The following is a 17,155-nucleotide window of genomic DNA, read 5'->3' as shown; positions in this document are numbered from 1 at the left end:
AAGGTAGCTACAACATATCACCCACAATCTAATGGTCAGGCTGAAGTGTCCAACAGAGAGATTAAAAAGATCTTAGAAAAAGTGGTGAACCCAATAAGGAATGATTGGTCTTTACACTTACATGATTCTCTATGGGCCTACATACAAAACTCCATTCGACATGTCCCCTTATCAAATTATTTATGGAAAGGCTTGTCATTTGCCACTAGAGCTAGAGCATAAAGCACATTGGGCACTGAAGAAATTAAATTGGGATATTCATGCTGCAGCAGAGCAAAGAAAGCTTCAGCTTTGTGAGCTTGATGAATTACGGCTATTTTCATATGAAAATGCAAGAATTTATAAAGAGAAGACGAAACACTGGCACGACAAGCATATTCAACACAGGCAATTTAGCCCTGGACAATTAGTATTGCTCCACAACACAAGACTAAGATTATTTTCGGGAAAGCTCAAGTCACGATGGTCTGTCCCGTTTAAGCTGCTCAAATTTTATCCTCATGGAGCTGTTGATCTTTTAGATGAACAAACAGGTCAAGAATTCAAGGTTAATGGACACAGGGTTAAGCACTATATACATCAAGCAGCAGATTGTTCAAAGGAGGTGTTACTCCTTAAAGAACCCAGCTATTGAGCAATGAAAGAATGTCAGACTAAATGACCTTAAATCAAGCGCTCCATGGGAGGCAACCCATTGGGGAGACAGCCACTTCAAACCAATTTTGATATCCTTTGGTTTTGTAGACAGCTCTCCCTCTTTACCATCTTATTTAATTTTTTTTTATGTTAGCCATTTACTTTTATCCTTTTACATTATTGCATTCTTTATATTCACTTTAATTTGATCTATTTATAATTTTACCGTTACAGTAAATTAAAAGCTGGAGCCTTTCACTTTCCGTTGGAGATAAAATCGTGACAGATGGATGCATGGATATGGATAGAAATTGCGGAAACAAATCTCCGAAATTAAAGCTTTAATTTCATTGGCCGATAATTTTGGGGATATGCACATTTAATTCAAATATTTTATTCCCTCAATTATCTCTAGTTACCGTATTTATCTTCAAATTAAAGTCCATTATAAAAATGAGTCACTGTGCTGAGTGCTCTACGCCACTATTCCCTATCTCCTTCGCAAATACAACTCTAACAATTCTTAAACTCTTCTACTCTTTTTACTCTCAGGCACATTAGCTTCAATTTGTTATTGCTACAACAATGCCGAGGTATAAGAAAACAGCCAGCTACCTCAAAGATCCGTCACGCTTCTAGAGCTACCACACCGAAGAAAAATATGAAGAATTCATAGAGCCGCGTAAGATTCTGAAAGAGAAAAGGTTTCAATTTCCATAACAACTCACTGGAATTGTACAAACAATTCATAATGCTGCAGCAAAGCGAGGATGGTTAGAGTTTTGCAATCACCCTCGTGATCCTGTGCTTCAAGTAGTCAAAGAATTTTACACCAATTTGGTAAGCGCTGATCAGCACAACATTTGGGTAAGAAACACACTTGTTCTATTAGACTCCCGAGTTATAAATGCTTTTCATAATTTACCTGCTAAAATTAATTGTAAGTATGCCAAGTTGCGTGATAAATTGACCCCAAAAAAGTGGACCACTATTTTCACAACTCTTACCATAGAAGGGGCATCATGGGCTAACGAGGAAGAGCGTGTAGTTAATAGGATAGATTTGAAACCTATTGCTAAGGTGTGGGTGAAATTTTTGAAATCTAGGCTCATGCCCACCACTCATACTACAACGGTTTCGCAAGAGAGATTGGTTTTGTTATATGTCCTTGTTCGAGGGCTTCCCATAGATGTGGGTAGCATCATTGCAAAAGAAATCCGAGAGTGTGCAGTCAAGACTCACCGAACTACTGCCTTGCTATTTCCCTCACTTGTCACCAGCATTTGTGTAGTTTCAGGTGTTCGTCTTGACGCCAGAGATGACCATGTCAAGAATGATGGTGCCTTTACGGCACGAACCATTGAGAGAGTTGCTGGTGAGAGTGCTGGAACAACCACTGAACCAGCTGCTGTGACAGGAGCAAGACGAGCTCTTGGCTTAGAACAGACCATCCAGGCACTCAGCATAAGTATAACTCAATGTGCGGAAGCACAGCAGCGGGAGAACGATCGGTTTTGGAACTATCTCCAGCACCTGGATAACCAACTACACCAATTTGCTCTTGCCAGGTCTGTTCATGAGCCCCATGTTCAGCCTTAAGTAAAAGATACCTCTAGATAAGATTACATTATAGTTACTACTACAACAACTCTGATCTGGCATGGTTTGAGTAATTGGGTGTCATAATTACAATTGATTGACATTCACATGAAAGATAAATGTTACAATGAGGAGGTTGAATATTCCCTAGTTTGTCAAATCCTAAAATTATCACAGTTGAGTATGTGAAAGTTTTGTTACCCCATTTATAAATGAAGTATTCTCACTGCTGAAATTCATGAGTCCCTTAGTGATGTTATAGCATATCTGGAATTCAACCGAAAGAGCACACACACACTATGGATAGAAATAAGCTTAAGTCTAGAACTGATTTACTATGGGCATTTTGTATGATTGGGATTGTGATATGAAGGTGGAAGAATCCTTGCAAATTTGATAAAAGAGCTAAAGTTGTGTGCATGTTTGTTTGCGGGAAATGTTAGTATGTGTCATTACCTGAGGGCAAGCAATGGTTTAAGTTTGGGAGTGTGATAACTCTAGGAAATGAGAGTTATTACATCAATTCTAGACTTGAATCAAGGTCACTTAGAGAATAAATAAGGTGTTTTTATTACATTTTGGTTACCTTTTGCATAAACATTCATTTTAGTTGAGTCTTAATAAGTTTTGCTTGAATCATAGTAATTTGTGCTAAAAATAGGTTTTAAATTCATGAGAGGATGTTGGGGCATTAGAAGAGCAAGAGGAGGAAGGAAGATGGCCATAAAAGAAGTAAAACACAATCGGGAGTAATGCAATGTTGTTGAGGATGTTAAAGCAACTTGTGCTGTAGCAATCTGGAAATAAATGCAGGAGAAAACTTAGGCGCGGGTCAGCACATGTTTCCTAATTTCTCGCATGCACGCTCATGGGCTTTGGTTTAACCTAATTTGCAATATAAAAAGGAGAGGTTTACCACAAAAAAAGGCGGCAAGGAATTATCATTAGAATAATTAGAAGGAACGAAGAAGAGGAAGATCAGAATTGAAGAGTGTTGTTTCGGCACATTGGAGAATCGTGCAGAATTACTTGGCTTTGATTTTCACCGTGCTCAACTTATATTTATCTTCTTCCTTTAATTGATTTGATGTATTCCGAGACCAATATGTTTATGTTTATTTTTCTCATCCAGATTATGAACTAAATTAACTTGTAGTTGAGTGACAAATAATCCAATGGGTTCTTAACTGTTCTTATATGTGGTTATGGTATTGCTGTAGCATTCTACTCTAATAGCTAACTGTTATTTCGATTGACCACCCATTTAATAGTTTCAGTTAAGATAGAGCAGCAAACGGGCATGTCTTAGTGGACATTATTAGAGTATTACTTGTTCCTAAGTCGAGTTTCCTGAATTAGGTTATCCTGAATCTCATAAGGGCAATACTTGAAGTTAAGATTTATGATACTCTAGACATAGTTGTTCACCTTGTAGGGTAGAAAGATTAAAGGTTATAATGTCGTACCATAAATATATGAGCAACTGGTTATTGTTAGTAGATTTAAAGGTATGAGACTTCCAACATGCGATAGCTGAGGATGCCGATTTATTCTGCCCGGTGCTGCAGCACTTATTCTAACAACTAGTGCTAATTTGGTAAACAACAGTCACCCCACTAGGAAAGTTTGATCATTCAACTACTATATTCGCAATTGAATCTTAGACACAGTTAATCTAGTTTATTTCATTACAATATTGTCTTATTTAGTTCTTATTTCAATTATTGATTATGATAGAAATTATTTGACAATTGTTTGTTTTGGTTTCAAGTTGAGTTGCGTTATTGTGAGTGCTATAGCATTTTGAATAACATCAATCCATGTGGAGACGATCTTGATTACTTATCACTTTATTACTTGTTGTGTATACTTGCACATTGGCATTGATAGTTATTGCTTATAAAATTAACCAACACTAGACTTTATTAGAATACATAGATTCCATTTCTTGATTCATGGCTTTTTTTTCAAAATTCAACATTTCTATCTATTAGAGCTTCGTTGTAGCTAGTGGGATCTTGTACATGTTCATCTGAGATAGCAGTATATGTTTCTCCCAATAACATGTATCTCACAGGTAACCTAGTTACCCTCCCACTACGACGAGGTTCTAAAAGTGATGGTTGTTCAGGGATAATCCTGTGTTAATCATCTGGTTGTTGAATATCAACCTGATCACCTGACAGTTCTGCAAGTATTACCTTACTCTTAGGTTTGAAGTTATTCATATAGTCTTCTTCGAGGGAAGTGAAATGTGTGCTCACGATCACTTTCCAGTGCTAGTCCCCAAAAAGAGATTGGTAATGACGAATAACTAAGTATAGATCTCACCATATCTAAAAGAGTTCTATTTCTTCTTTCAGCTACCCCATTTTGTTGTGGTGTTCCCGGGGCAGTCAATTGAGATATAATCTCATTTTCAACCGGATACTCTTTGAAATCTCCTGAGAGAAATTCACCACCTCGATCAGATCGAAGTGTTTTTATGTTCTTATCTAATTGCTTTTCTGTCTCAGCTCTATACTCTTTGAATTTCTTAAGAGCTTCAGACTTATGACGCATCAGATAAGCATAACCGTATCTCAAGTAATCATCAGTGAAAGTGATGAAATACTCACAACCTCCTCGAGCTTGTACATTGATTGGTCCACATACACCTGTATGTACCAATTCAAGTGGTACTGTTGCACGTACTCCTTTGGCCGAGAATGGCCTTTTGGTCATTTTTCCTTCTAAACATGATTCACAGAGTGGCAATGATTCATTTTCTAATAGACCCAAGAGCCCATCTTTGATCATTCTCTGTATCTTATTATGGATGATATGACCTAAACATAAATGCCAGAGGTAACATTGGTTGGAAGAAATATTTCTTTTCTTAGATAAATGTGTATGCTCATCATTATTGATCATTGTGTCATGCATAGAATGAATCATTGGACTTAAATGATATAAATTATCTTCCAATGTACCAGAACAAATAAGTCTCTTATTATGAAAAATAGAAACAGAGGATCCAAAATTTACAGTGTACCCTTGCTTTGACAAACAAGCTACTGAAATTAAATTCCTCTTAATGTTTGGAACATAAAGACAATTATTCAAAACTAAAGTCTTATTATTAAAAGATAATAAAACAGATCTAGTCTTCACTGCTGACACGAACTGTCCTGTCCCTAGCTGTAGCTTGACGCTTCCTTCACTTATTTTCCTAGTTTCCTGAAACCAATAAAGTGAATTACAAATATGATTAGTTGCTCCTGAATCCAACACCCAAGTGTCAATAGGATTCTGAACTAAACATGCCTCAATTACAAAAAGATTTCCCATACCTGATTTCACAATCTTAGGGCAATCATCTTTCTAGTGATATTTCTGTCCACACTTGAAGCATTTGCCTTTCGGCTTGCCATCTTGTGTGGTAGACGGTTTGTTTTTTCCATCTTTCTTCTTACCTTTGCCTTTTGACTTAGGTCTAGAAGAAGAACCTTTTTCAGCAATATTTATGCTTCCCAGAGATTTCTCAGCACAATAGATCTCTTTAGCAGAATGAAGTTTGTTCATCAATTTAGTTAAGGTCATGTTTCTTTTGTTCATGTTATAATTGACCTTAAACTCCTTGAATGTTTATGGCAGAGATTCTAGCACAATGTCAATCTTTAATTTACATCGATTTGTTCATCTCAGCCTCATTCAAATAGTCTATCATTTTGAGGACATGATCATGAACTCTTGTGCCCTTCCCCATTTTACTGTTCATAATTCCTTTCAGCGCTGCTTGTCTCGCGGAGCAAGTACTCTGCCCGAACATCTGTTGGAGGCTATCCATTATTTCAGTGGCAGTCTCCAAGTTCTGATGTTTGGTCTGCAAAATATTAGAAATCGAGGCTAAAATGTAGCATTTTGCCATTTCATTGGCCTTTTGCCATTTCTCATAAAGACTCCTCTGATTTCTATGAGCATCATCCGTTGGAACTGGAGGGCATGACTGGGTTAAGACATATTTATAATTTTCAGCAGTCAGGACAATGAATAGATTTCTTTTCCAATCTATATAGTTCTCTCCAGTGAATTTGTTTTGACTCAGAATAATAGTAAGTGGGCTCAGTGAAGATATTTTTTGAAAAATAAAACATCCATGCATAAATAATTTGAAATAATATTCACAATAAATGACAAAAATGCATTAAACCATAAATGCATTTTAATTTATTGTAACGATAATCTAGTACCGCTTTGACAAGCTATCCGTTGGGGAAATCATGGCTACACTTACTAGACCCAATTATCCATTGGATTATTTACTTTCATGTAGAGACATGATAAATAATTCTCGTTATTTTTTTGGGCCTAAATTTGTTAATAGAGCTTCTTTGGGAAGGTTAATAACAAATTTTAGTTGAGTGTATAACCATTATTTCAATCTAGATATTTTTCATATCAATAGTCACCGTTGGGGTGAACAATCGATTGAAAAATATTTTATCTTTGAAGAAGTTCATCAAATAAAATATCTAATATATATACCCTCCGAAGAGAGCATCACCGTATCATGAAGTCGAGGTATATATATAATTTTATTATTGAACTAACAATGGAACTCGTGGGAAAATTATCTTGAATTTTCCCTCTCCCACTCAATATTTTAAAATTGGTTTTTTTTTTCTTTTAAAACATACATATTGTTAATTGCATGCTTCCTATAATATTATCTAGATGATATCCAATATTATTAAGCATACGCAAATTTCAAACAATATAATGAGATTTATAATTAATGAATGATATGTACCATTATGCATAGAGTGGCACTACCTATCCTATATGACATGTTATCGTGACATGTTATCATCCAAAACATAGCATATAGAAAAATAATTAAATAATCTTAATTCATGACTTTCCTAAAATGGAAAAATACATTAACCCTAAGCCTAATCTTCATTGGGCTTCTTGTCAATGTCCATCTTCCATAAGCTTGTCTTTGGAAATTTGGCTTTTAAATTTATTATTGGTCCAACTTTAATTTTGAAGAATATAAATAAATAATTAAATTTTTTTTAATTAAAATAAAACTTCTGGACCAAAAATAAATTTAATGTGTTCAATTTTATCTATGCATTTTAATCCATTAAGCCCAATTGAAATTGGGCCTAAAACTAGGATTCATTAAGCCCAAAACTATGTTTGAACTTAAATGCAAAAAATTAAAATTTTTTGCCCACAAGAAAGAATATGAAACTATAGGGACCTCCATGATAAAAAACATAAAACCCTAAAATCACATTTTTCTTTTCCTTCTCCCTAGCCGCCATCTCCACAATCCAGCCACCGTTCAGATGCCAGCCGACCTCCGACGCATCTCCAACACCGAGCCACCCGCCGCTGCCTCGCTGGAAACGCACCAAACCCACGCGCGCAACTGGAAGCCCTTTGCTTCCGCTGCTGGTAGCGTTGCAGCACGCGCTGCAACTACTGGCCCCGCGCACGCTGCAGTTGCTGCCTATGCAGCGAGCGCTTGCTAGCAGCGTGTGCTGCCGGCCGCGCGTTGCTAGACGCTTCGTGTGTGACGTGCACCGTTGGTTGCCGCTGAAATTTCCGTCCTTCGTTGCATTGATCTGTCCTCGCGTGATTATTCTCCAGCGATTTACAAATTTTTTACACCAATTTTGGCTTACAAAATTTCTATTGCAGTAAAATAAATCAAGAGGGAAACATGGTGATAATAAACAACCCCTCTTGTTACAGATCCAAAGGAAAAATACAGCAGAAAATCTAACCATGAATTAAGACAAACAAAAACATGTTTTATTCATATATTAAACAAATAATATATATCTGAATAAATTGTGCCACTCTAATACATAAATTTCAAGATTGATTTCATACAATATTTTTATATATTAATATGAGATGGCTCTGATACCAATTGTTGGAGAAAAATATAGTTTTTAAAATTTAATAAAAACTTTTAGGATTGCTCCAATATATAAGAATTTGTAATCTAGAAATCCTACCTTGAAAATCCGATTTGGCTTTTTCCGCTAAAGTGATTTAGGCTCCCAGATCACGATCCGTCACCACCACTCCTATTAGATCACGATCCGTCACCACCACTCCTGTTAGATCACGATCCGTCACCACCATGCATGTTAGATCACGAACTGTCACTATCACGCTTGTTAGATCACGAACTGTACCAATGATCTTCCAGGTTATGACTCAGGTTTGATCTGCACTTGACGTTTGGGCGCCTTTTTCACCACTAAAGCAACTACCACGAGAAAATTTTTCTCTCAACAATAGAGAGAAAAATCTTTTTCTCTGATCTGTATAAAGTGGCTGCTCTCTTTCTTTTAAAGAAAATAAGCCTTTTTATATCCCTCTTTAGTGAAAACTCTAGGCTCCAAATAATGAAAATCAAAAGCCACGTTACTTGCTTTTTCTATAGGGGGCCCATCTTGTAAAATAACATAAAGCCCCTTACATACAAGCATATTAAATAGAGCCTCCCACAAAATGATATATTTAGGCTTTTGACCCAAATAACTAGTTGTCTTGCTTATTAATCCAGTAGTGGTGCAGTCAATTAAATGAGCTAACCCATGGATCATTTGGGAACATACAATAGTGGCTACAATAATTAGGTCTGTAATTAAACTAGCCCAATTATTTAATTCCAAATCTACTCCACTAAAAGATTGGAACTGACTTCCATAATTGTATGGTCGAATAATAATTCGTCCCAAGCCACATTGATTTCTTTACTGCACAATCATTTGTACCATATCGTTGATTAAATTGATATCTCAACTGTCCAATCAATTTAATAACATCTTGTTCTTTGATACTTACTGGTTTTCTCTAATGATCATTTTCAACATACTAAATATGTTGACACACTCTGGCCAGAGAATTCTATGATCAAGTACCGCAAATCCATCAAGAGATATGTTGTACAAATTCAATATTGTTAATCTATAACTCCAATACTCATAATTGCTCCTACCAAGATACTGGGTAATCTTGCCACAATTGTGTGTCGTGCTCATTGGTAACTCAAATAGAATAACAATTACAATAATGAAATCATACTAACTCAAGATTAAGATTACAGTGAAATCAATGCCTATGAAATTTAATAAGTCTGACAGTCATTTCAAGGTTAATTAAATCTCATATGTGATCCTGTTCAATATAGTCGTACTACATCAATAAATTCATACATGATTAAGACAAATCATTCAATGAATTTATTACAGTCTATACCTAAATAAAGTGCCCAACTTTATTTATCAACTGCGAACTAAATTTATTTAATCATAAGATAACTTATATTTATGTCTTCTGTGAATCCACATGGTGATCACATAAATACATATAATATGATTAAATGGACTTTGATCAAAATATTAATGCAATTAAGATATTTGAATAAAATACCTCATTATTTTATTAATCAGAAAAAATGTTTATTACAATTAAATAACACATATGCTTTTAAAGAGCATATTTTCCCAACACCATCACTGTTTCACTTCACCACTTGTGGTAATTAAGCTTAATTTCTTACTTTCTTATTAGGCTCTTCAAGTTTCTTAATTTCTTCCTATTATATCCAATCTTTCAAGTTTCAACATTTAAATTTATAATTTCAGTTAATTTTCATGTATTGATCTAAACAAATGAATTTTTTTTTTGGTGTGTTATATTTTAAAATTTTTAAAGTATTATTCTAGCTTATTTACACAATTAATTTATTTAAATCTTATTCAATTTTAAATTTAATTGGTAGTAAAATTATTTTTACATTAGTTTTTTATTTAATAAATTATTTGTATATTAGATTTTTTTAATTTAATTACTTTGTAGATTGGACAAAATTAAAAAAATTTAAATCGTAAATCAATCCGCCAAATGATGGATTGGGTCAAATCCGTATCCAATCCGCAGACATATGGATTAGATTTGGATTGAGCTTCACTAATTCGTGAATTAGATTGGATTCGATTAAAAATTTATAATCTGCAAAATCGTGAATTGGATATGGATTGATGTCCAATCCGCAAAATCCGATCTGCGAACACCCCTATTATGACATATGGTGTAATAGTGTAATGCTCATTACACTCTATGGCATAACAGGCATGGATGGAAATAAAATTCGGATCCGCCTTGCATACGCAAGGATCTTGAAGATCTGGATCCGGAAAAATCTAGATCCGCATATTAAAAAAATGCGGTCTGGACGTGGAAAGTTGAGATCCACATGGATCCAAATCCAGTTTCAGATGCAAATGCATCCAGAAAATTGGATATCCGGATCCGGTTAAAATTTTATTTTAAATTAAAAATTAAATAAAAAATATATTAAAAATTAAAAGTTAAAAGTTAAATTTTATTTGCGGATTTATGATGTTATTGTATGTTGTTCATGTTGAATTATTAGTCGTTGAATTATGATTGAATTTTATTTGATATTATTAGGTAAATTATTGAATTTTATTTAAATTAAAAATATATATGTTAAAAAATAAATTAAAAATTAAATTTTATTTGTGGATTTATGATGTTGTTGTATGTTATTCTTATTGAATTATTAATTGTTGAATTATGATTGAATTTTATTTGATATTATCAAGTAAATTATTGAATCTTTAAATTATATATTAAATTATTCATTTTTGATTTTTGCGAATCCAAATATATAGAATATCCGCCCACATCTGTTATGGATACTACCTGCATCCAGATTCACATATTTTTTGGGGGATCCACATATTCTTTTCAGATCCGGAAGCGAATTCATATATAGAAATGTAAATGTTGATCCCGATCCGAATGTACCTACATCCGAGTCTAGATTTGGCTTTTGCCAACCCTAATAACAGCTTTCTTGCACTTTAGTAAAGTGTAGGAACTCTTAATGGAAAATACACACACACACACACCCATATATATAACAATGATCTAGTGGGTAACAGTACTCATTATAAAAGTGATCAATAGTGCCACATAGCATTGTCTGGTTAATCAATAGTTTTATTACTATTCACAAGGAGTTACAGAATTTTGCCATGGGTCCAAGTGCTCACCATATAGTGTGCTCACTATAAGATGACCAATAGTACCACTTGGCATGTATGGTTAATCAATAGTTTGACAATATTGACAAGGAGTCACAGAATTCTACCATGTGTCTAGGTGCTCAATAGATCATCTTTATATATACATATAGAAATTATCAAGTAAGGATCTCCATATTTTATAAGATTTTTAAAGTGTTGTTAATGAGTTTTCACAATGTTGTAACTCTATTTTGCACTTTAATAGAAGTGCAAGAACCTTATTAGAAAAGCACTACACACACACAAAAGTTTTCCTTGTAAACAAGCTTCTACAATGTTGTAAATGTGTTTCAAACTTTATTAATATCTAGAATTTTTGGATTGAAAGTTGACTCTCTCTCTCTTTCTCTCTCTATGTCTGTGTGTGTATATATATCAACACTATATAGTTAAGTAAAAAATTAAATTTTGAGTAAGTCTCTCAATTAACCAAACAATTGTGACACAGATGGCTTTGCTACTCTAGAAATAAGCATGCATGGTCATTTCATGGATAATGAATTTCTATTAATCACCAACTACTTGTCTGATGTTGTGGATCCATTTACGACTATTTGGTATTGTGATTGAACAGTTGTAACTTAAAAGTTATAATCCTAATGATGTTTACTAATCGATAATTAGAAACGGCTGGAATCAAAATGGAGTAGAATCGAAATAGGTTGGAATTAGAATGAATGAGAAATGGAATAAATTGTTTACTTAAGCTTTAGGATTCTGAATCGGAATGAGCTATATTTCCATTGATGTATTTAGTTTGTCTTAGAATCAAAATGAATTGTTGCAAATTATAAAAATGAACTTAGTTGATTATTATCATTATTTATTATAATAACTGTGATTATCATTATTCAAAATCATTATTAACAATAATTATTGTTATTGCTATATTATTGTAATTGTTGTTATGATGATGATTATTATTATTATTATTATTATTGTTGTTGTTGTTGTTGTTGTTGTTGTTGTTGTTGTTGTTGTTGGTTTTGTTGTTGTTGTATATAAATGGGTAAAAAATACTTTTTAATTTTCACTAAGTCTACAAATATCAATACACTCCTCATTTTCATTCCCACTTCCCGTATGAAAATAAGATTCTCATTCTTCATTCCCAAATTGTGAGGTCCTCTCCAATTTTATTCACATTCTTTTATGTTTTTTGAAAGTAAATACTATCAATGATTCATATTCCCCAATCCCACAAGTAAACACACTATAAAGTTTTTAGTAAACACTTACTGTCGTGGTTTGGAAGTTGAGTTGATTTTATCCTACACATATATGGTGAAGAACTTATAATATTTTTACTAGTTTTGTCAAAATTATTATTTAAAAGTCATATTTACCATACCTATCAACTGTTATTTCATTGTTACAGCTTTTTCTCACAACTATGGTTTAAAAGATACAACATCTCAATACTGAACAATACAGTATAACCATTTAAAATGAACGAAAGGAAACAAAGTTGTGGCTTAAAAGTAACTGCAGCTCAATACCCAACAGTGCATTAGTATAACCATTTAAAATGATCAAAAGGAAAAAGAAAAAGAAAAAGAAAAAGTGGTGAAAGAAAAAAGAAAATTAAAGAGAAAAGCAAAATCTGAGAGGGATGGGAAGAAATAAAGCAAAACCGATAAGAGGGAAAGGAAATAAAAGTTAAAAAGAAAAAAAAGAAAATTACATGGAAAGGAATTGGGTAATTAGAATTCTTCATATGACGCTTTTATCAATTGGTAATCGGAATGGATCAGAATCGAAATGGGAAATGGAAATTAGCATAAATTGTTTACCTGAGCTGTAGGAATTGGAATTATAATAGGCTTTAGTTATTTACTTATTTAGGGATTAGAATGGACTGTTGAAAGTTACTAAAATGTCCTTAGTTAAGTATTGTCCTTAGTATTATTATTATTTATTATAATAGTAACAATAATAATGATAATAGTAACAATAATAATGATGATGAAGATGATAATAATAATAATAACTATAACAACAACAATAACAACAACAATAACAACAACAACAACAACAACAACAACAATAATAATAATAATAATAATAAGGACCGATTTGCAAGTATTAGTATGGAAAATTGGACTAAAATGTAAAATATAATTGAGGGTAATTCGGACATTTTAAAACTTGAATAGGGTAAAATGTTCAATCTCGGGAATGGTAATTTGATTTTCAACCTGTGAAAATCAAGTTCTCATTTAGGATGGCATTGGGGTGAGGAGGCCCACCCTATTCCCCACCCCATTAAAAATTTCACCTTCATTCCCAACCACATTCCCCAATAAATTTAATTTGATGGCAATGCGGAATCTCCATGTAGGGTAGGGATATTCGCGGATCAGATTTTGTGGATTGGAGATCAATTCATATCCGATCTATGATTTTGTGAATGATAAATTTTCAATTCAATTCAATCTACGAATTGATGAAATTTAATGCAAATCTAATCCATATATATGCATATTGGATACGTATTTGACCCAATCTATATCCGATCCACGATTTTATTACCAATCAAATTTAAAATTGAATAAAATTTAAATAAATTAATTGTTAAAATAAAGCTAAAATAATACATTCAAAGTTTCAAAATACAACACATCGAAAAGAAAATATCACATTTGTCTATATCAATGCATGAAAATTAACTATTTAGGAAGCTATATTTATTTTTCAAATATTCCATTATTTAATTATTTTTATTTTATATTATTATTGAATAAGATATAATATAGTGTTAGTGTGACTATATTTTAACTCATTCATTCATTAATAAGTAGTAATGCCACATTTATATGTTTTATTTTTTAATTAAATAAATATTTTTTTGTGAATTCATAGATTTTTGCAGATTTACAGAAGTAACTCTATATCCAATCCACCGACCGCGGATTTTCAATTTTTAATCCAATCCAATCAACCAATCCAGAGATAAGATTTTATAAATCGGATTTCTACGGATCAAACAGATTGAGCAGATTAGATTGGATTCTGAACACCCCTAATGTAGGGAATGATTTTTCCATCTCACCTTATGCCCTATTTACTTATTTTATAGCAGGTATAGATACATGATTTCAATAAATTAAAATTAGAGACTTAAATAAAGTTATCACCTCATTATAAAGTATTTAAATTATTTAAAAAATCTCTAAAAGTTTGAAATAATATCTTGAGATGATATCAAAATTGAAAATGTTTAAAGAGAGCAACACTTTAAAAGAAAAAAGTAAACATAATAATATTTTTAGGTTGAATAAGAATTATATTGTATGGTTTTCTTCTAGTTATAGTCTATTTATATTAGGTAAAAATAAAAAGAAAATTTATTAACCAACATTGTAAAATTATTAAATAAAAAATTAAAAAATATCTATATATAATGCGGATTGGCGTAGGGGTGGGGAGGAGAGTACAAAACTAAACCTCACCCCATTAAGAATTTAGGAATTTTTTTTCCTTTATTCATGCATCCTATTCCCCAAAAATTATTCAAAATATACCACATTTGGAGTGCGACCCGTTAGAGCTCTAATCCCGTGAAGGATTTTGGCATCTCTGTTCCCATTCCTTAAACCCAAAAATAAGTAGCCCACATGTTTAATTCTCCTTCACTTCTATTTTAACAAGTAAACAACATCAATCATTAAGTAAAACACCATCAGTGCATTAAGAAATCGGTTTCTTTATGAAATAACTGTATGTTATTTTTCAGTCTTCAAAACCAAGCCAATGTTTTCTTTTTGATATAAACTTAAAGGATCACTAAAAAAGATGTGAAATGAGCTTCGAGCGGTATAAAATTTGAGCAGTTTTGGCTCTTTGTATGACCTGAGACGAATTTATATCCATAGCTCATGGGTTTGATTCTAGTAAATATTTAGAAAAGTTTTTTGTTAAGGGTTGTGTAATTTTTGGTTCACTTGTAGTGATTCAATGTATCCTTCTTAATGCTAAATTTAACACTATTGGGCTCTTCGTAATATATTACCTTTTTTATATATATACTGATATGTTATAATCAGAGTACTACTGATATTTGACAATCAAATATTGATCAGGACTCTATTTTAGTATTCTATTATGGCACAACCCAAAAATCTACTATTACTAAATACTAGAGAGAGATCTATTATACCCCTAACGCGGGGAGATAGGTGAACTCCTACCAGAAGGAGAGTCAAATCCCAACTATTTTTGGGATTCGAACTCATACACCTAAGGTCATATTAGCGCATGGAACGCAAGTGGGGTACGAGCCCATTGGCCTCCATAATAGCTGACTTAATTGCAAGGAGAAAATTGAAAATGACGATCTGGTGCTCGCATAGACGCATACTTTTTGGAAAAATAATTATGCTGCTGATTGTCTTTCTAATCTTGGGCTGTACCCTCCATTTTGTGATCGATTTACCTGGTGGTATGATCCTTCTCTTGTTATTCAAAAGTTTATTTCTTTGAATACTAACGGTTTTCACAATATCGCTTCAGTTAATTTTGCTTCTTGTTGTTACTATTGTCCATTTTTAGTGGGATGTAATTTTTCAGTTGTAGGGCACTTTCAATTTGCAATTGTAGAACTCAATCTCAGAATTTTTAACATCAATTGAAAAAATAAAATTAGAGATGAGATTCAATACGGCTTTGAATTAAAAAAAAACAGTAAAGTCATATTTTATTTAATAAAATAACTCAATTATATATACAATTTAGTAAATTATTAATTTATAATATGAATGTGACCATAGTGTTGTATAAAAATTTTCAAAAGAAATATTATCTTGTTAATTTATTGAAATTATTAATTTAGACTATTAGCTCTATTCGGGACCGTAAAAAATTATTATTTAATATAGGTTATTAATTTATCGAGTATTTAATTTATAGAGATTATATTAATAGAACCTTGATAAATTAATTAATAGCCTTGACCATGAATATCTATTAATTTAGCATTTATTAATTAATCGATAACTCATTTAATTATTATTTTCAGATTTATTAGTTTTTTCTTTCTTTTTTTTTAAGTTTTACATTTATTTGATTTTTTTGGTATTTATTATATTTTATCTGAGTAGTAGTTAGTTGCCTTAAATTGGTAGGAATAAGATTTGTGTAGTGTTTTTATCTTGAGTGATGATAAAGTCACAAATTTTTATACAAACTTATTTTGTATAAATTAATATGATATAAATTCATTGGTCAGATGAAAATTTAAAAAAGAATATAAATAAATCAGGTGAACCAAGAGTCATTTAATCTAACTAATTGACATATACCACATCAGTTTGTGTAAGAGTTTATAGTTCTATTATTATTACTCTTTTGTGTTTTGTATATTAAAGATGATAGTTCTCACGTAAAACCCGTTCCAAAAAAAAAAAAAACCTTAAAGCCGTAGTGACATTGGTTATTTTTGTATTACAAAAAAGTTAAATTTAAGATCCTCTCGTTTGTACAAGGATTGGATTTGATGGATTCGTCTCTTGTTTATGTTTTAATAAAAGGGAGCTGCTACCATACATTACATGTAAGGTAGCAAAATCCTTAATAAAATAGATGAAAATCTGTTCAGATTTTCTCGGATCTCAAACAATTCTAAATCCAAAGAAAAGGGCATTATATATTGACAAAATTAATTTACATTCATTATTATTTTTTGTTTCCCTTCAAAATTGAAGAAAATCCTTCTTCCAAAGTAGTTACCCATCACAATCTCATTACAAATTAAACATCGCAATCCATGTATTCCAAGAACCACACAAGAATGA

The 17,155-nt window shown here is 32.2% G+C and overlaps 1 protein-coding gene across 1 annotated transcript; it reads right to left on the bottom strand.

Annotated features, from left to right (window-relative positions):
* Positions 1–5,899: 5,899 nt before the first annotated feature.
* On the bottom strand, positions 5,900–7,550 carry LOC127901848 (uncharacterized). Its single transcript, XM_052439866.1, has 2 exons — positions 7,521–7,550; positions 5,900–6,223 (listed from the first exon to the last, which is right to left on the bottom strand). Exons 1-2 carry the CDS (start codon positions 7,548–7,550, stop codon positions 5,900–5,902), a joined length of 354 nt encoding a protein of 117 aa, XP_052295826.1.
* Positions 7,551–17,155: the final 9,605 nt, after the last annotated feature.

Source organism: Citrus sinensis, chromosome 4 (genome assembly GCF_022201045.2).
Source record: "Citrus sinensis cultivar Valencia sweet orange chromosome 4, DVS_A1.0, whole genome shotgun sequence".
Classification (NCBI taxonomy): domain Eukaryota; kingdom Viridiplantae; phylum Streptophyta; class Magnoliopsida; order Sapindales; family Rutaceae; genus Citrus; species Citrus sinensis.
This window is presented reverse-complemented; position numbering and strand designations above follow the sequence as displayed.